Here is a 21258-nt window from a genome sequence, read left to right on the forward strand (position 1 = left end):
ATGTAACTCTTGAAATACATGTATAATATATTTTTAATATATCGATATTTGCCGAATCTCCCCACCTGAATCCCCATACATTTAAATTTGTCGAATTCTCGTATCCCCGTATCACGCAGTCTTGTACCCACACCCGCACTCATGCTTCATAGGTTTTTGATTTTGAGATAAAATGTAGCTGCCTTCTGGTTAGTCCCCTGATGGTCGTATAGCTTGTTGCGGAGAATTTTTCAAAAACTGATGCACAATTGTTTCAGTGCCTTCCTATCTGGTTCGCATGCTTCCATCCTTACTTTCACGTCAGTAGCATAATCCTCCTGCGTTTATACAGGACTAATACTAAAGGACTAAGACCGATAGAGGGAAACGTCGTCCCACTGCTAGGAGTTAGACTGCTCTCTCCTCCTGGAACATTACCATTTGCAAGAGGACTTCCTCCACATCCATAAGGTCACCAAGAGGCTCCAGGCTGTTTAAATCTTCCTTCGCCATAACTGCAGCTTATTAAAGTTCCACTCAGCAAAGTTTTTGCCCTTGCCCTTCTCATTTGAAGGTGTGATTGACACCATCACTGCAGTTTGCTCCAAAGGCCTCCTGGCTCCAAAATACGAGTGATTGACACTTTACACCCCTTATGTTTAGGCGCTTTTTCGATTTGGTCTCAAATAAATTTTTTTGGCAGTATGCACCCCAAAGTTTGAAAAGCGCTTCGCTTTGCACCCCTTTGACCAATCTCCGTTAATTGACCGTTAAAGTTAACAGATTTCAGGTTTTCACTTTGCACCCCACAATTTTAATTTTTTTTAAAGGAGTGTTTTGAAATATTTTTTTTTCAGTCCCTGACTAACGAGTGGGGTGTTGCTGTTTATCAAGAAATTTTTTATGAATGTTTCACTGATCATAAATGCTCCACGACTTGATATTAGTCCATGCTCCCAGATAAGAACTTATATGGGAGAACAGCAATATGAATTTTATATTATATTATGAGTCGTAGTAACAGTTCTGGATATTCTACCAGGAACTTGGAGGGTTGGATGAGTTTTAGCAATGTCCCGTGCATTTGGTAATCGTATGCTAAAGCCATTTGTTGTGGCAGAGCCTGAAATTCAGGTAGAACGTGAAACATAATGGATACTGGCGTATCTCTATCTTTTGTCACTATTAAGCTGTTCGCAGGATATGCATGCAATGGCCTGTTTATTTCTTTTCTTGTTTGTCTTTTGTATTCTTATTTGAATAGTTAATCTCATTTTCAATATTATAAAGCCACAAGTTACGAATAGTGTGGATGCATATAGTATGCTTAAAGCTTGGAGGAAACATATTACATATGTCTATTGTCTCTTCACACACACGCACACGCGAATAAAATGCAAAGCCACTTGGGATCACATGCATTCCTCTAAAACTCACCTCCACTGTAGCAATGGATCATGGTTGGAATTTTTCTTCTAATTGTGAAATTTTTGATTACTGTTGGTTTGTTACATGCTTACTCATTTACACAAGAAGTTTCTTTCTCATTGTGCAGACACAAAACGAACTTGCTGCTTGTGAATATTTAAAAACTCGGATAAATTAATTTAGTTTGCTTACCTATTGAATTAGAAAAGATGTAGTTAACCATAATGTTAATCTTGCATTCTTTAGTAGTTCTAATCAATGTCCAAAAGATGTAGTTTTTTTCAGTCTTGAGGAAAATATTTTTTTTTGAAAAAAAATATTTCAAAACACTTATGAAAAAGAATTAAAATTGTGAAGTGCAAAGTGAAAACCTGAAATCTGTTAACTTTAACGGTCAATTAACGGAGATTGGTCAAAAGAGTGCAAAGCGAAGCGCTTTTCAAACTTTGGAGTGCATACTGCCAAAAAAAATTGTTTGAGACCCAATCGAAAAAGCGCCTAAACATGAGGGGTGCAAAGTGTCAATCACTCTAAAAATAATATAAAAATAAAATAAGTTGTATGAAAATGTACACCATATAAACTTTTGACTTTAAGAATAAGTCGGTTTCTGCCTTTTTTTTAATTTTAAGTTGTCTTCTGGCTTATGACACAAATATAAAATTTTCTAGTGATTTATAGAAAGAGATCAAGTGATTTTTCTGCACCTTACAGCCGAACATTCAAGGGTGACTAAATACCAGGACAGATTGTTTCTGCTTTTATTAAGCTTTAAGACTAAGTAGATAAGAAAATATGAATTGCAAATATCACATTTATTTGCTGCCTCACATTCACTAAAAGTCTGGTTTCCAGAAACGATAATTGATTGATACCTCAAATTTGTTTTTAGCTGATGATATTGGAATAATACCCTTAGCTGATGATATTGAAATAATACAAAGTTACTTTCAACAAGAGAGAGCTAGACTAAGAAAGAAGCATAGGCAAGCAGATCTTTATCAGCTAGGAAATTTTTCATGTCCTGTTCTTCCAATCCAATGATGGTGTTTATACCATCTCCACTCGGCGTATCCATCATAATTGCGAAATTAGACATAGGGATGTCCACAAATGCAGCTTTTACTGGCCTTCCCCACCCGAAATCCATCTCATCATATAATGGGAAATTACAAATGCTGCTAATGAGATAAAGGTTGTGATTAGTTTTTGCATATTTTTCCACCAGTGCCATGTTTTCTTTTCCGACCAAACTGTTTGTTCCTTTAAGCTGCATCTTCCCTTTCTTCATTCGGGCTATCAATGTACTTAATCTTGTCTCATTCATCGTAGTTGTTGGAACGTGATTTGATGCAATTAGATTTCCCACAGTTGTTTTTGGCAATGTAGGATCAATGAGAGGACGCATGTTTACTGAATGCATCAGTACAGATTTAGTATAGGCCCCGGAGTTTGAAAATTCACTGGCGGTTAAATCATCGTTACATGATGGTGGTGCTGATTGTTGCAGCTCGTGCACAAAAGTGGGACTAAGATGCACAAGTTTTTCTTTTTTGTCAGGGTTGAGGCACAAGCTTGCCCAGTAACTTAGGAATGACAACAAAGTCAGAGCATCACCAATACAGTGGGAAAGGCTCACAGCTATAGCTATTCCTCCGCAAGAGAAATGGTTTAGTTGAACCGCCATTAAATTACAAGAAGACAACAATTTTCCCCAAATGGTACCAGGTGGACAGAGATGACCATAACCATCTTCTTCATCCTTGGTAGGAGTTTTTTCCAGAAATTCTGATAATTTACATGCTACCTGGGCCTCAAAGAAATCAATGCCTTGGTCATTGTATTCTACGCGTGATCCTGAAGAACTTAGCTTTCCCGCAAGGGGATAGTATTTGGAAAGTGTATTGGATAGAGAGTTCTTCAGTAGATCTGGTCTGATGGCTTTACTAGCTAGTGGTTGTAAATTGGAATAAAAGAATATTATAGGCGTGTAAGGACCGGCCAGCCCTAGATCATGTAAAGGAAGAATGTAAGGCTTGAGTTTCAAGGGTGTGGGAGAGGCCGGTTTAATGTTAGTTTTTGATTTTGAGATTACATGTAAATGCCTTCTAGTGAGTCCCCTCCTTATCATGCTGTTGCGGAGAAGATAAGATCTATTGCACGGAATGGGGTAGAAATGCATCTCCATTGTTCCTCTGTTATAATCTTTTGGCTTTCCATGATGGTTTAAAATAATGCAATTTAGATTAGCCCTGTTGTACACCAAGGCTGACCGAAGTGAATGCAGTTGCTGGAACTAAACTAGTATGCCTATATGGAAAATTTCGGAGAGACTGACTTGAATTGATTGCTATTATTCAATCTATATTACTCTTAAGATATAATAAAGTAAATATCGAATAAATTTTTAAGGAATCACAGTAGTTTCATAAGTAAATAAAGACTAATCACAATCTCCCCTTGAAAAAACTGATGCACAATTGTTTCAGTGCCTTCCTATCTGGTTCGCATGCTTCCATCCTTGCTTTCACGTCAGTAGCATACTCCTCCTGCATTTATACATTACCTATATTAGTTTAGTATAGAAGTATATATCAAGTTGTTAGACATGGATGCATTCAAAGTTGTAGTATACCGAGATTAAATTGCGGTGGAGAAGACGATCAACAAGGTGGAGAAGAATATCCTTGGTGTACTCGGGATGACCTTGAATTCCCATGATATTATCACCATGTCTGAACATCTCTATCCCGGTCTTATTCGACCATGCCATCACCTCTGCTTTTGGGGGAAGCTCTAACATCTGGCAAAACATTTCTACTTAACCAAGTTCAACTGCAGATAACAGCAGTGCAACACTAGCCCGAAAAGGTCAGCAGACCTTTTCGGGCTATATTTGTTTTTTGCTAATTACGTTTTTTTTTTTAATTCTAACAAAATCATTTGTATGAAATTTGGAATACCTCATCTTGATGGCATTCGATCACAGACAATGCAGTAGGGATGTCGAATGTCGAAGGAAAGACCTTGGAGGACGAAGACGAGACACGCATCGGGGATGAGAGATGGATTGTTGTGATTCCAATGTCCCATCCTGAGTGTGCCCTCCCAATCCGTCCTCCTAATGCACGTCCCAGTATCTGCCCAAAAGACAGGAACAAAACCAGAGATATTAATTAATTGATACATATTTAAAACAAATTTTTTTATGTTATCTTTAAATAATTCAAATATGACTCTCACAGTATTGTAATTTGCATGATTGGGTTGACAACCCATATGATACTCACACGCTACCTAACATTACCGCTAGAAAAGGAATAATACATATTTTCAGCTTTCAATGTCATATACTAAGTTCCTAAGAGCATCTCCAATGAGAGGTGCTAACTAAGGTTGCTTAAAATGACACATCATCAAAAGTATTATTATTTTATCTTCTCTCTCTTTATTTGTACTTTTGGCAATTTTTACATAAAAATTTGCTCCAATGGTTGGCAACCAAAGTTGCCACATAAATTGCACGATATAAAACAAATATAAGTATAAAAAGATAGGGAATTATATGCTTTAGGGTGATATACACACTTCTTTCCACTTTAGGAGGGTGCCAAAAGTTGGCAACTTTAGAGCATCTCCAACGGCGTTGACTATAATCGTTGGCTAAATTGGACCTGTAAGACATTATGTAAAATTTGCTGAACCTGTAAGACATTTTGCTTCAATGGTATTGGCTATATTGGTTGGCTATAATTTAAAAATAGTATGTTATTAATATTTTAAATTGTTAAAATAGAATATATCAGTTCAATATGGTAATAAATGATGTACAATCTTCCTACAGATTTTCTTACCGACCTGTAGAGGTTCGACAAATTTAGCCATCCATAGGAGGTTGGCTAAATTTATAGACAACAGCTGAGCATGGTTGGAGTTGAGGTTTTGGAGCTGTTGGCTAAATTTTTTTATTTTAAGTATGCCAACTCACTTTTTAGCCAAGGGATTTAGATGGTTGGAGATGCTCTTACTTGGCACCCCTTCCACTCCAATGAAGAGCCAACAAAAGTGTCATGCCACGTCATGCCACATGACACTTTGGCACTCTTTTTGGCACCCCATTGGAGTTGCTCCAATTGTTTGCAGGGTCTCTTCGAAAGTCGGGATTTTCACGAAAACAAGTGTTACCGAAACAAATACTCTCCACGCAGGAGTAGTGTCTGGCTCTTGTTACCAACTCTCGGCTGGGATGTATGATATATCTGGTAATTTGGTATTTACTATTACGTCTGAGCCAACTAGATGGGTGGAGTTGACATTATAATGTTAAATTAGTTAATTAAGCAGGCTTGCTTGTGGATTAAGACTAGGGGCACGTTTGATTAGGTTTATAGTAATAATTCCTGACTTAGTTTGGAGGGTGTTTATCCGGACTTATATGCGGTGTTTAAAGCATTTTCAATTTTAAACTAGAAAAAATTTTATATTTATGTAATAACCCAAAAATGTTATATTATGAAATATTTATTTGAGTGATTAAATTGACTTTTGTTTAAAAAATATAAGTTATTCAAAAAAAAAGTTTATTCAAAAAGATATATTTTACGATTTCTGATTTGCTACACAAATAAAAAAAATTAGTTTTTAAAATTGGAAATGACTTAACGTATGTCTTTGATCAACGTCAATACAAAACGGTTTAATTTGCTTAATATAATACGAGTTTTCTAACATGAAAATTACCTGGTGTCCGAAACATATTCCTAGAAGTCTTTTTTTCATGGAATCCAACTTCTTGATGAGATTTAGCAGGTTACATATCCAAGCATCATTCCCATGAGCATCATTGCAGCTTCCTGTGATGACAAAACCATCAGAAAGTCCGATCTCCTCGTCGCCGGGCAATTCTCCTGCGACGACACGGTACATGTCCCATGTTTCTCCTTGCTCAGCTAGCATTTCTACAAACACACCGAAATAGCCTCCGTATTTTGTCTTCACATATTCGGAATCCTCTGCACATAGAAGAACACCAAATCTCTTGCCACCCATGTTTCTGGTTTTTCTTCTTGCAGAGTAGTTTTTGAATAGCGCACACAAATCACAAATGTTGCAAATTATATATAACACAGATATATGTTAGTGTGTGACGATATGTGCAAGCAGAAGTGCGCGGATACAAGTGTTATTCTCTCTGGGATAATTTGGGAGAGACTAGAGAGAGAGAGAGAGAATATTTATTCTCGTTAGAGGAAGAATGTATTTTCTTTTATAGATGATGTGGGTCGATATTTCACCACCTCGCGAAAACTAATTTACCTTCCGACTTTGGAGAGAATAGATAAAACGAGGATGAGGGTAATTTTATTTATTTATTTTGACATATATAAACCAATGATGAGGATAATTAATTGTCTATATTTTTAATATTTATATAAATTATAAAGATATACTCCCTCCAACATTAAGAGGTGTTTTTGATTTAAAAAAAAATATATTCCAAATTATTGTACATATAATTTTAAATTTTATTATTTTCGATTTTATTAGTAGGCATGAAATTATGAAAACAGACATGTTAGTATTGTAGTATGAAATTATGAAAACAGACATAAATGAAAGAAGTAATACTAATATTTTAAAGTAATAAAAATGATATAAATATGTCATAAAATTTGTAACGGAAGCAAGCGAAAGTTTTTTTTTGACAATGCAGGCTTATATGCCTTACAAATTAGTATCTGTTCTAATACTTTTCTACTTTTCGGGTGAGTCAGAGTCGAACCCGGGTCTTCCGGGACAACAGAGGATAAATCCACCACTTTTTTTTCTTCACATTAATAAACTATTATCAATATCATGTCATGGAAGAAAGAAAAGTAAAGTTGCAGATAAATAAATTTGCGGAGTTAAATATTTTCTAAGCCCAGCTCTGATGTTCGCAATAATTGTTAGAACAAGGTTTCTAAAACAATGATCGAGTTTGATGATGGGACACTACCAAACCATGCCTTCTAATTGGCCGATTCTTCTGTGCTGCGATTTCACCATTACCAGCTAGTTATTGACTAGAAATGAATTAGGAACACGTCAAAAACTAATGGTATCATGTACTAATCACGACCAATTTTCCGACCAACTGACCAAGTTCATTCGAAGAAAAGACATTACTCCTTCTATTCTACCAGGTTTTTTTATGTAATATTAGAATGTAATTCCCTAACTTTCTCTCATTGATATCAATCGGTTAATATACATGAATGACAAATGTAATCTACCTAATCTAAGGTCCCATTTGTTAATGGGTGGATGAGCCAAATACATCTGGACGACAAAAATGTTGGTTATCCAGATTGTTTGTTTACTTTGTAACTAGCTGGACGAGAACAAAATGTAACTGGACGATGGAGGCTATAAAATATGACTGGATGGTTCAGATATCAACCTTCTGCTAATTTATCACATATTCGTTTTGATATAATATAAGTTTAACATATAATTTATGACATCAGAATATATTTATGATTGTAGAATTAATAGTATATATAATTAATTTTTATTAACGAGATTTGAATCTTATACTTGATAATAATCAATATTCTAATGCATATTTTCGTTATTATATTGAAAATTGGTATTTTATATTTTCTTTTTGCTAAATAATTTTTATTTTATATTCTTTCATGCTAAATTAATGAAATTATCAATTATAAGTTTTTGCCATTTAATTACAATATTTATGAAATAAGCTTAATTTAAAAAATTTAGTCATTCAGATCTCAATTTAACAAATGATCCAATTTGAACTCATCCAGAACTATACTCATTCAAAATTTTCATTCATTCAGAAAATATGATTCAGATTTAACAAATGACCCATAAGTCTATTAGAGCATCTCCAACGGTGTTGGCTATAATCGTTGGCTAAATTGGACCTGTAAGACGTTATGTAAAATTTGTTGAACCTGTAAAACATTTCTCTTCAGTGGTATTGGCTATATTGGTTGGCTATAATTTAAAAATAGCATGTTATTAATATTTTAGATTGTTAAAATAGAATATATCACTTCAATATGGTAATAAATGATGTGTAATCTTCCTACAGATTTCTTACAGACCTGTAGAGGTTCGACAAATTTAGCCATCCATAAGAGGTTGGCTAAATTTATAGACAACAGGTCACTGTGGTTGGAGTGTGAATTTTTGAAGTGGTTGGCTAAATTTTTTTATTTTTGGCATGAAAACTCACCTTTTAGCTAAGGGGTCTTCATGGTTGGAGATGCTCTTAGTCAGTCAGGAGACTAGTTAGCTAATTATAACAAAATTAGCTCTATCCTAAAATAGAAGATTTACATAAGCAGATATATTTCTATCACTTTTTGACACGCATTTTGAGATTCCAATAAAATATATTTATATAATATATATTATTTTTAGAAAAATTCTGGAAAAAAATTTAACGTTTAAATTTTTATTTAAGAAAAGATTATAACACTCTCAAAATATGTGCAAAGAGTGTACGTAAACAATTTGGCAGGACGGAGGGAGAATTAAAGAAAGGAAAAGAAGAAGAAAGGAGATCCTCGTCATTGCAGAGTTGTGTGTGACAGGTGGACAACTTTTGATGGCGAAGCAACATGATCAAGTGGTACACGAATAGGGCACTATCGGTGCTTATTACACACATCATCTTTTCCTTAATCAGCGTCTATTTTAGTGTCTCGAAATGGTGTACGTGAGCCGTCATTTCTATGTCCTCTCTTACGCTTCTCTTTCAAAAAAAAATTATTTTTAAAATAATTATTTAGTCTCTTTACAAAAATTTATATTATGAAATTTTTATAAACTGATACTAAATCATATATTTCATTTCTTACATATCTGTTTTAGTCTTTTTTAGAATATTATTATGGGTAAATAATTAGCACCGTCTTTTTTTTCCCAAATAAGATGGACCACTTTTTTGCACGCATTTTAATATATATATATATAGTTAAGTTCTATGGAGTACAAAAAAAATTGGAGTATTGGAGTACAAAGTTTGATAAAATGTAATCTAGTCAGCTAAATTTCAATTTTTTTTGTCCAATAATATTTGTAAATATTTGACAACCTGCACATTATGTTCAGCAACATAAACATCGTGATCAAATGGTAGAATAATTACTTTTATAAATCATAGGACTCTATGTTCTGCAATATAACTAATAAGCAGAACAATAATCTTAATACTTGTTAAAGTTGAAAGATATTAATGATTAACTGACAATTATGTGCAAGACAACTTATAAATGATAGATTATATCAAAATTTGGATAATCAAAGATATTATATAGGATCAAACTAAAAAATTATGATTTGTACTCCAATACTCCAATATTTTTATGTACTCCATAGAACTTAACTATATATATATATATATATATATATATATATATATATATATATATATATATATAGGAGTAAGATCCTAAGAGAACTTTTTTATCGAAAGAACCGAGAGAACTAGCGTATTAACCGTAGATTATCCATTTTGATCTAATGGCTACTATAATTAGGAGATTTAGTATTAATATATTAACAATTCAGTATAAGGGCATATCTGGACATTGAAAATAAAGAATCTTTTGAGCAACTTTCCATTTTTGACAAGATACATACATAATTTGATTAACATAATTAATAAGATATGTAATTAATTAATTTCCTAATATATATTTTTCATATCTTAATCAATCAATCAAGCATTTAGTGTATATTGAATTTGAATTTCAAATTTCAAATTTTAAAAGATTTCATAATTCTCTAGAATATTCTCAATAATAATTTTGTAATACATAAGACATTCTGAATATTTAACAAAATATACAGTCGAACATATAACAGAATCTCAGTATTCTTTAACTTGTATTATAACGATTTTTAAAAAATGAACGATATATATTAATATAATGTTAGATTCTGTAAGCTATTTCATTTTTTTCAATTCTAATGACTTAATTTTGACTTAATTTGTTTGTTTTGGTAGAATCTAATGACAAGCACATACTAAAATCTAAAAATAATTAAAAAATAACTTTTTTTATATAAAGTATTCATTTTTAAAAATTTTAACAGAAATACTTATTTGATATTCTCTGATTAGACGAACACCTAACATATAATACGAACACGTAGTAGAATCGTGTAATAATACTTAACAAAAAATACGCTGAAATTAATTAGTATAATAAGAACAACTATTACATAATAGGAACATGTAGTAAATTAGTTAGTAGAATCCTTAATTTAATCAAAACATGCTTAAATTTATTAAACACTCACTTGATAAAAAAAATTATATTAAAATCTAATATAACAAAAAAATTTATTCACAAGCTCTTATTTACATATTTTGTGTATATTAGGCCAAAAACACATAGTAGAATCTACAACTCCGACTGTAATTGAATATTAATTTTTCAATAATAACTTAATTATAATATTTAAATATTATATTACTTATTAGTTTTAAAAAATCACCTAATAGAATCTAAAATTCTCTAGAGTATTCTCAATAATAATTTTGTAATACATAAGACATTCTGAATATTTAACAAAATATACAGTCGAACATATAGCAGAATCTCAGTATTCTTTAACTTGTATTATAACGATTTTTTAAAAATGAACGGTATATATTAATATAATGTTGGATTCTGTAAGCTATTTCATTAATTATATTTATAAACATTCACGACTGATGCATATACTTGTTCATTAATTATAAATTTTGTTTAAAGTAGAGATTCTAATTAAAGTTAATTATTGTTTCTTCATAATATTCAGATTCTTTGTGATATTCTAATAAAATATATATGTTATTTATTTTGAGAGTGAGGCAAGCGTTTTTTAAATAGGAAGATATTGATTTGATTTGCATTAAATTGTTATTGATTGTCATTAATAACTTGATAGTTGTTACCATTTTAACATCAATATACCCCTCAGCAATGATACATAGAGTTTGAAACTATTACAAATTTGCCATTACTAGAATATAATATCATTAATTAATAATCTAGTGTGGATTAACGGTCTAGATGGGGATCTTCCGGTTCTCTTGATAAAATGGTTCTCCCTCGAACCTTACTCTATATATATATATATATATATATATATATATATATATATGTTAGAAGTATTTGTAAATAATATTTTTTTTGTTTTGTATAAAAATATAAACCTTATACTACAATGAAAAAACAAAATAAAACAAAAAATTCAAAAATAATATTATTTATAAGTACTTATACCAGGTGCGTGCGTAAAAATAAGTTGCTCGGAAGGAGAGAGTAATGCATTGCATCGAATTACTTGATAATAATATGAATGAATAATGTTATTATCTCAAATTCTATTCCATTTTTCTTTTTCATATGATCGGAATATAACTGATTTAATTGGGTGATTATGTGAACAGGTCTCATTATCGTTAATGTGAGCGTAAGCAATAATACATTATCAACTAAAATTTTGGACAAAATTGAATACAAATTTTTGAAATATCTAATATTTTTCAATATGAATACTCTCCCTATGACCGATTAGCTCCCGGAAATTGTTTGCCCCAATAGAAAACCGCTAATTTTTGGTGCTGACACAATCTGCATGATCATATGAAAGTATAAAACAAATAATTGTCCCTTCAAAAAGGAGGGGGAAAAAGAGATGGTACAACTTTCGATTTAAGAAAGAAAAAGATGGTGTTATTCAAGTCATGAACAACGAGACTAGTGAACGAGAATAGAGATATGCTTCGTGAACCACTTTGACAAACTTATTTATAAAGTTTTTAAGCACGTTGCCTCCTTTTCTTGCATCCAAAGAAAGTGGGAAGAGATGTAAAGAAAGGTGACGTGCAACACTAACATTTGAGACTTTGATTTGCCAGGCAACCATTATGCCCGTTTAAATTTATGTATTTAAATATTCTAAACCAAAATATATATAATATATAATTATGAATACATCCTCGTTTGAAGAACTTGGCAGCACAGAAAGAACATACATCAAATAGGGTATAAGCATCAAATTCAAAGTATATGGTTCATTTATAACTCTAAAATATCAAATATAAAACTGTAACTTGTTGATAGGGTACATCATCGTCTTTTTTTTTTTGAAACCCGTACGGCCTCGATAACTTGTTGATAAATCCCAGGAAGGAGGATTCCTTGGTACTCTTATTATGTATATTATTGTTTCTGTGAGGTTGGCATTGCCAATGAAACTCCAGAGCCACTTGGCAAATCCTTCCATTGCTGTGTCACGGTCTTTATCTGGGTGTAAAAATTGACTCCAGCTTTGCCTGCGATTAAATTTCATATCCTTTTTTGTAAGGTCTGAAACATAGACAATTAGAAGCATCAAAGAAGCAGATTTTACCATAGAAATTTAGATCGCCTGCGAAAGATGCCTTGGAACCGGTGAATGAGAAGAAGGGTAGAGGGACTGGAATAGGTACATTGATGCCAACCTGATGAACAGAAAAATTGTTAAGTTGAAAAATCTCACGTTCCTTTTTAAGCTATATACATATAAAAATAGTATTATAGCTCCAAAGAGCAAATTTATTCAATGGAGACAGTATTAATGGTGACAGATCGAAGGACACATCAATCAATCGCCACAATATGCATACTTATTGGTCTGGACTCTGGAATTGATGGAAATGTAGTAGCACCAATTTCTCAATGCAAAAACTTGTGCCAATATTAGAACATGTAAAAGAAACAACTTACTGAAATCAAAAAATTATTTTTAAAAAAAATCAATATTTGTGTTTCTGTTTAGCACTGTAGCACTAGAAAGGAGGAAAGACAATTATATTGCAGGGTCCAGTGCTCCTTGTAGAAGCACAGAGTCTGTTTTTGTATGCAGAGCTAACAGAGATAAATTACCTGTCCTGCCTCTATATCAGTTTGGAACTTTCTAGCAGCAACACCAGATTGTGTAAATATAGCAGCTCCATTGCCATATCTGCATAAATTCAGTTTGTGAATAAAAACAATAAAATTTCTAGCTATATTAGTACAGAGGAAGGTATTAAAGAGAGTACTTATTTCTGTTGACAATGCTTATGGCCTCTTCTAAGCTGTCAGCCTGATATCAGACACAAAATAAGTTAGTCTCAACAGACATGCATTACAAGCATGGCAACATTTTGGTTAAAGAAAGCATAGTGAGTGACTGAACAGACCTGCATACAAAGAAGAACTGGACCAAAGATCTCCTCCTGCAGTACCACCCATGCACATAAATCAAAATTTTCAATATAAGGTTCATACATAAACTTTCTAAAGCTGAAAGATTTTGATAAGCTTTGTGTGTACCTTGTAACATTCCATATCAGCGGTGACACCAGACAAGATTGTTGGACCGATAAAATTTCCTTGTTCATATCCAGGAACCTACATGAAGTGGATAGTGGGTCAACTTAAACCATATAGGAGTACAAGGAACGAGAACAACTAACAAGTTGTGTAAGGATCAGTTTTTTTGACCATGCGACTTCATATCAGAACTTGGTATGTATAGATTCTAAGCTCTAATGAAAAATAGAGCTCCATGAGCAATCTCCTGCCATGATGAATTTTGCGATGTATTGGTGATTACATACAAACTTTTGTTTTTTCCCGAAACATAAAACCTATTGTTAAGCTTGTTTCCTAGAGTTTTCATACATGTATCCACTTGGCTCACAAAGTTCTTGGTCAGTGGATACCGTAGGCAAAGTGTGTGGCATTGTGTTTGCCCAGCCCATAACGTTTTTGAAATCAATAAGATTAAAGACAATAAAAAGGATTGCAATCCCCCCAACTAGAGGACAATTCCAATGTTTTACTTCAGCATTTTATGAAGCAGTGCAGTTTTTAGATTACATGTCCCTATTATCCAAAAAGAAAGGCTGCAACAAGTTCACAACTATAATGCAGAAAATCTCCAAAAGAGCTCTGCAAGAAAATGTCGTATAAATGCACTTGGCAAATCTTTCAAATTAAAGACAACCAAAAACCAAATATTTGCCAGCCTAACGACAAAACAACAGTTCTGAAGTTAGCAACAAATTCTAAGACCAATTATACAGATACCTTGATATTTCTGCCATCAAGTAATAGATTGGCACCACTCTTAACGCCGTCTTCAACCAAATTCAAGATTCGTTCTTTTGCCTAATGACAGCATTGCAGAGAAATGATTTTTATGCAAAGCTGCTTAGAAGCAAATTTGATAACAAAAGTTATATAATTTAAACCATGTCCACACCTGTTTGCTAATTACTGGACCGAGGTCAGCACCTGGATCAGTTCCGACATTTACCTTCAGTGTTCTAGCACGCTCGACTAATTTATCTTCCCTGAAACGATTTGAGTACATACTTCTTATGTACTATATGTGTATATGTGTATAATCTTCACAACAAACACAAATACATTATGTATCCTTGTTACTAACAAGGATACATAAGGCATCACAGATCAATAGTAGATTGTGACTGGTTGATTATTTACCTACTCCACTCTGTAGCTATGCAAACCTTATAATTTATAAAAGCTCGAAGTTGAAACTATATATGGTTTTGATTGCACCACGAAAAAATTTAAAATTGTAATAAAAAATTTCCTATTTAAATCAAAAATTTTGAGAAGAATGGCCTTACAACTGGAGTCGGGGTTCAGAACTCCTATTAATAGATCTCAAAACCTATACAAAGTTGACAAGTGAAGAATCCTATTAATAGATCTCAAAACCTATACAAAGTTGACAATTGAAGTTGGGGTTCAGGACTCATATTACGTGTAAGTTAAGTTGATATATATCTTCATTTGTGACATTTCGATTAGCAGAGAAAACCATGGATATGACAATACTTTCTCTGTTGCTTGAAAAGTATGGGTACGTCCACCATACTTGGTTTTTTAAACATATCTGAACTATGAAAACAGTTTATAATATTTTTTTTTAAATGAGTGCAATATTATTATATACAGAGGGGAAAAACAGAATAGAACCTGCCCAACTCCTGGCTGAGCCACAGAGGAGACACTATCTATAGACCATCTTATGAAGAAAGAGGACCTACAGGGTCTATCAGTAGCACCTATAGCAATAGGAAGGCTTGGGATTTATATGCAAATTATATGAGAGCTTGGAGTGGGTGAAAATCAATTAATGGTAGAGGACACCAATCCAGTTGTAATTATATAAGGCTAAAATACTGGAACTAAAATATTATATATTCGTCATAATTTAAATAGTGTAAAGCCTTTTCTCAGAGAAATTTTACAATAATATATTAAATATGAAGACTAAGCAGAATACCATTCTTTTGAATCTCCAACAAAGACCACTGTGCTCAAAGCCATGCACCTTTGTCCTGCAGCGCCAAAACCAGCAGCAACAAGAGCATTTAACGTAGCATCAACGTTTGCATCAGGCATGACTATTCCATGATTTTTGGCTCCCATGTTTGACTGCAGAAGTTGTCAAATACCATGTTATATAGACATACTTAAGTTACACTTTCCTGTAATAGTAATATCATAAGCTGCATTACAATCATAATAATATAACGATGCACACCTGAACACGTTTCCCTTTAGCTGATGCTCTTGAATAAATATGCATTCCAGCCTAGATAGGAAGAGGAAGAAATCAACAAAAAGTGAATCACAAGACAACAGCCTAACTGGCTAAGACCATACTGATTGGCAGAGAAGATTTAGCAAAGTATAACCATATTAGAAGTACATAAATGAACAATTCACTGTCACATTGTTTTAGCAATCTGGGTGACCTTTTAGGCTTCTAAGATTAGTCCTATCAATGTACATATAATACATACTATGTACTACCTATACGGCTATACATGCACAATCATAATAGTGAACTGCAAAGTATAAAGTCGTTGCTCTTCAGCAGTAATTTTATTGAAACTCGACTCAACATTTGATTAGTAAGAGATCGATGATTAAACTACTAAATTCTAAAAATAAACTTGACTACTAACTTTGACGCATTCTAGGTTTCTTACATTCGTATACCAACAACACAATGTCTTATCCCAGTGCGAAAATTCTTCTTGTGAAGGCAACCAATTACATTAATATTATACAGTATAGTCGATTCACCTTCTATATAGTTTCCAACCAAGAGAATGTGTTCATTATAGATATATCTTAAAGTTTGAAACTCAACAGATCATTATCAAGAAAACACTGTAAAACAACAATTTTTCTATTCTTTCCAAGAAGATCTCTTGTGAATCTTGGACAAAGCTGCAACTTATAGATGCTGACCGCTCAATTAATTACTACATAGAAGAAATTTAACAGAAATTTAGACAAAAGTAATTTCATATATCATATTCAAGAACAATATGGCAATAGTAAATACAGTATTTGAGCCAACAAATGATATAGCTCTGATATCATCATCATCACAGATGGCGTTAACAATATCCTGCACCATTTCAAAGCACAAGAGATGAAAAATTAGTTACAACATACATACAATATGAAAATTTAGGTACAACATACATACATTTAAAAGAAAAGGAGGAGGGAGAGGGAGAGGGAGGGGGAGAGAGAGAGAGAGAGAGAGAGAGAGAGAGAGAGAGAGAGAGAGAGAGCTAGCTATATGCTATGTAAAAAAGCCTAGGATCTTGCAAGTGATCTAGTTTGATTTAAAGACGATAAGAAGTGTGGATATACAGATTTAAGCAAGTCAACTTATAAAAGGATGAAAAGCTTAAAAACTAAGGGTATACGTTGGTGCCATGGACAATGTTTAGTACACCATCAGGTATACCAGCCTCCATTGCCAACTCCGCAAGTATCATAGAAGCACCTGTGCAGAAAAACATAAAAATGTACGGTGAATTAATCATTTCCCACAAACATCATGAAAATTAGTGTCGGTCATGAATACTCCAAAATATAATTAATAAACATTAAAAAGTATTAACTACAATACACAATACACTGACATAAATAGTGGGACGGAAGATTCCATTATGTAATATCAATAGATATCGCTGAGAGAGAGAATTTTTTATCAGCTGAGGTTTTAATCATCACCTACAAATGTAAGTTTGTTTTTCAACTCATTGAATACAAATCACATTGCAAATTCTTACAGCATATTTCTGTCATGACACTGAGAGCAAATGCATCACAAGTTACCTGGATCTTTCTCTGATGGCTTCAGGATAAAGGTATTACCACATGTAACTGCAACAGGGAACATCTGCAGAAAGCCAAACATGGAACAATCAGAAAGTAATTCTTCTAATTGAAACAAGGATCCACTTAGGACAGGTCCTAGTGTCTTCTGACGACATTGTTAAAATGGTGCAGGCATACCCACAAAGGAATCATTGCTGGGAAGTTAAAAGGACATATTCCTGCACAAACACCAAGAGGTTCTCTAAGGCTATAAGTATCAATTCCACTGGAGACATTGGGTACATACTCGCCCATTTGCAGAGTTGCCATCCCACAGGCATGTTCCACCACCTCTGCATCAGAAATTACATATTATTATAATACAGCTAAAAACATCAACGATATTTGCAGTTACAACACATATGGGATAGTCCCCAACCTAGTCCACGGAATACATCGCCCTGTGCATCCTTCAATGTCTTTCCCTGTTCTGTGGTAATGTTCATAGCAAGTTTATCCTGTGCCCAAAAGGAATAGATATTTAGTGTTCCAAATTTCTAATTTCCAACAGATGTTATACATAAATAAAAAATGTTAACTGGAATAACTTGCTCCACTAACCATGTCTCTCCTGATAAGTTCTTGGAGTTTCAACATGACTCGTTGGCGAGTGGTAATTGGAGTGTTACGCCAAGCTGGAAAAGCTTGCTTGGCTGAGGAAACTGCAGCCTTAAATTCTTCATTTGTAGTTAAAGGTACTTGAGAAACAACTTCTTGTGTTGCCTACAACAGATTCATTAACGGATCAGACAAAATCTTAAACAAATGCCTGAAAATAAACTAGTTTTGGCATCAGAAATTGTAAAAAAATATATCTGAAAACACCTTGTATGCTTACCGGATTTAAAACATCGATAGATTCAACAGACTGTGAATCAATAAAGCTACCTCCTACTAGATTCTGGACCCTCTGCGATAAATAGATCAACCAGACCATTAGAAAAGTTAGATATAAATTCAACATTCAATATCAGTGAGCATACAACAAATCTCAAACTACATCTTCTACTAAAACACAACAATTATAGTTCCGCACTAGTTAAAGTAAGCAACATCACCATCAAAACACAGATGCAACAAAATCAGACAGTACATATGATGAGTATTATATGCAAGACAATAACACGGCATATCCAAACTATATACAGGTATCCACCAATTACCACCCATCTTACAAACTTAAAATATTTTTCCTCTCGTGAAGCTTACAACAAAAAAAGTGTATAATTCAATCTGCATACGAGACCAACATAATCAATTCAACTGAAAATATAGTATGATCCAGAACTTCCACAATAACAACAACAATCACTAATATATCTAAATGACACTACAATCACAACAAATCCGTATAACTTTACTAACAAAGCTTCAATCTTTATCATTCAGATCACTAACTTCAATCTCCCAATCACCAAGAAGAACTAACCCAGAACACAAACACACACACAGAGTACAATATAACATCAATCAACACATTATTTATTTATTTATTTTAAAAAAGGAAACTTACTAGGGAATTACGATTCTTCAAAGAAGGTTGAGCAGAAGTAGAAAGATGGGAGCTTTGCAGAGCATAGATTTGTGGGCTCAAGCCCTTTAGTGCTTTAACTATAACACAATCACAAACACATAAAAGTGTGCATATTTGTATGTGTAATTTGATTAGGGTTTATACTGAAAAATCAAGTGATCAAACAGTGCAAGTAATCAAATTACCTCTTCTGATTGAAATTTGAAACATTTTTGCACCACAAGATTGAGATTCAGAGCCCCCTGTGCTGCAATTATATTTCGAAATACGAGCTCTTTTGCGTTCTTGTTTTCTAGCACTGGAGTACTGCGCTAGTTCAATGTAATCGTATACAAATATTTATAAATTTAAATCGAGTTGATAAATTAATAATTTGTTCTGGGTATTGATATGCATAGCCAGGTCAGCTCCAAGTCATAGTCAAGACCGGACACTTGACGATTTCTTATTACTCCTTTTGGGGATTTGTTACTCTCCAGTCTCCCCCTAAGCACTTTACTTATCCACATGTATTTTTTTTAAGTCGAGGAAACATATCTATGTTATTTTCATTTTCTTCTGAATAAAATTATAAATGATAAAAATTTGTTCAAAAAATAATTTATGAACTATTTTTTCAAACACCTTGAAAAGTATGTGTAAAAAAAATTAACTTATAATCTTGGAGAATAGTAGGTGTTGTTTGTTTACAGCTTAAAAGCCCAGCTTTTGGGTTTATAAGTTAGAAGCACTTTTTATGATAAAAAAAAAAAAAAGTTAGAAGTACTTGTTCGTACCATTTGCGTAAAAAGTCAAAAAGCACTTATAAAAAGTTAAGAATGCTAACTTTTGTTTCAGGACTTCTACTTTTTTCCCAAACACTTTAATCACTTATAAGTTTTAACTTGCTTTTGACTTCTTCTCCATTTTTTTATTTTAAGCAAGAAAAACTTATTTTAAGATTACCCAAACGGTCCCTACATTATTTGGTTGGTCCGCTTAATTTTCAAGGGTTGTTTGGTTTGTGAAGTCTATGAAGTTGGAATGAGAATTTCGGGTTGAGGTGGTATGGGTTTAGGATATCATATTTGATATCATGTTTTTGGTTGAATGTTGGAATCAATATATTAAATCTAAAAATAATTAATTTAGTATTAATTAAATATTAATAAAATTGTTATTATTATATATTTTTACATCATTGAGTATTAATATTTAATTACTATTTAAATAGAGACAAAAAAATTAACAACGAAATTGATTCTCATATCTCCATCTCACACCCACCTCTCTGTTTGGGTATCAAACACATATATCTTGGGGTTCAAGGTAGAGCAATGCTAGGTACCTCAAGTTCTAAAGAATTCAACGAAATTTATTGGTGCTAATTGTTCAATGCTGAATAAAATGATAAATATAGACATTTTAGTTGATAGAGTCATAATTTGATTTAAATGTTATGATTATATATCTTGAAAGTGGTGATACAAATATTGAATTTAAGTTTCAGAATTGATATTTGTAGCTGAAATTTTAATTATTAAGATTAGTTTAATGTTAGTTTGATGTCATCCCTAATATCACATGACATAATATATATGATCTGTTTAAGATATTTAACATCCACATAAAATATATGACTAGTAAAGAGATTACATAACATTCAACAACTAGTGTATGATTTTGGGTACTCAACATAAAGCAGTTTGGTCAGGCATTTTAAATAATTTTGCCCAATGTAAATAGCGTAAATAAATGAATATATCAAGAATTCTTGATTGTTTACAAACTGACATGCAAATTTTATTTTATTTTTAAAGGGAAACCGACATGCAATCTTGATAATTTAGCTGTATGTTGCATGAAATCCTTATGAATGGTTCGCACAATATAACTACATACAATCTTAACATATGTATCATTCATATTAACACATTCTACGTGCAAAAATCTTATTATTTTTGACCCATAATGGTCTACATCGTTCAACACCCACATATATATATGAATGCATTAATCATATATTGTTTGGATTATATCCCTCACCAAATAAAAATATGATCTTTGATGTTA

General features: G+C 32.7%; 3 protein-coding genes across 3 annotated transcripts; all 3 read right to left on the reverse strand.

The window, feature by feature from the left end:
- Positions 1-2371: 2371 nt before the first annotated feature.
- LOC108225445 (acylsugar acyltransferase 3-like) lies at positions 2372-3595 on the reverse strand. Its single transcript, XM_017400300.2, has one exon. The coding sequence runs from the start codon at positions 3593-3595 to the stop codon at positions 2372-2374; it is 1224 nt and encodes a 407-aa protein (XP_017255789.1).
- Positions 3596-3788: 193 nt separating this feature from the next.
- On the reverse strand, positions 3789-6650 carry LOC108225446 (gamma-glutamyl peptidase 5). Its single transcript, XM_017400302.2, has 4 exons — positions 6148-6650; positions 4371-4547; positions 4043-4210; positions 3789-3956 (listed from the first exon to the last, which is right to left on the reverse strand). Exons 1-4 carry the CDS (start codon positions 6454-6456, stop codon positions 3855-3857), a joined length of 756 nt encoding a protein of 251 aa, XP_017255791.1. The 5' UTR covers positions 6457-6650; the 3' UTR covers positions 3789-3854.
- A 5786-nt stretch (positions 6651-12436) lies between these two features.
- On the reverse strand, positions 12437-19610 carry LOC108227681 (methylmalonate-semialdehyde dehydrogenase [acylating], mitochondrial). The gene is made up of 19 exons (XM_017402961.2): positions 19392-19610; positions 19186-19283; positions 18511-18582; positions 18234-18395; positions 18052-18130; positions 17811-17965; positions 17631-17694; positions 17216-17295; positions 16843-16908; positions 16030-16080; positions 15769-15920; positions 14713-14803; positions 14538-14618; positions 13779-13856; positions 13646-13681; positions 13505-13548; positions 13347-13425; positions 12832-12922; positions 12437-12754 (listed from the first exon to the last, which is right to left on the reverse strand). Exons 1-19 carry the CDS (start codon positions 19414-19416, stop codon positions 12642-12644), a joined length of 1617 nt encoding a protein of 538 aa, XP_017258450.1. The 5' UTR covers positions 19417-19610; the 3' UTR covers positions 12437-12641.
- Positions 19611-21258: the final 1648 nt, after the last annotated feature.

Source organism: Daucus carota, chromosome 6, assembly GCF_001625215.2.
Source record: "Daucus carota subsp. sativus chromosome 6, DH1 v3.0, whole genome shotgun sequence".
In the NCBI taxonomy this organism is placed as follows: domain Eukaryota; kingdom Viridiplantae; phylum Streptophyta; class Magnoliopsida; order Apiales; family Apiaceae; genus Daucus; species Daucus carota.

What these genes read in the sequence shown, in the direction of transcription:
- LOC108225446 (XM_017400302.2), bottom strand. Translation starts at nt 6,456, where the DNA reads ATGGGTGGCAAGAGATTTGGTGTTCTTCTATGTGCAGAGGATTCCGAA. An exon ending in GAATATGTTTCGGACACCAG is followed by an intron (nt 4,548 to 6,147) that starts GTAATTTTCATG and finishes TCTTTTGGGCAG; the next exon opens with ATACTGGGACGTGCATTAGG. An exon ending in TCGAATGCCATCAAGATGAG is followed by an intron (nt 4,211 to 4,370) that starts GTATTCCAAATT and finishes ATGTTTTGCCAG; the next exon opens with ATGTTAGAGCTTCCCCCAAA.
- LOC108227681 (XM_017402961.2), bottom strand. Translation starts at nt 19,416, where the DNA reads ATGTTTCAAATTTCAATCAGAAGAG. An exon ending in TGAAGAATCGTAATTCCCTA is followed by an intron (nt 18,583 to 19,185) that starts GTAAGTTTCCTT and finishes TATTTATCGCAG; the next exon opens with AGGGTCCAGAATCTAGTAGG. An exon ending in CAGTTCTTCTTTGTATGCAG is followed by an intron (nt 13,549 to 13,645) that starts GTCTGTTCAGTC and finishes GTCTGATATCAG; the next exon opens with GCTGACAGCTTAGAAGAGGC.
- LOC108225445 (XM_017400300.2), bottom strand. Translation starts at nt 3,595, where the DNA reads ATGGAGATGCATTTCTACCCCATTCCGTGCAATAGATCTTATCTTCTC.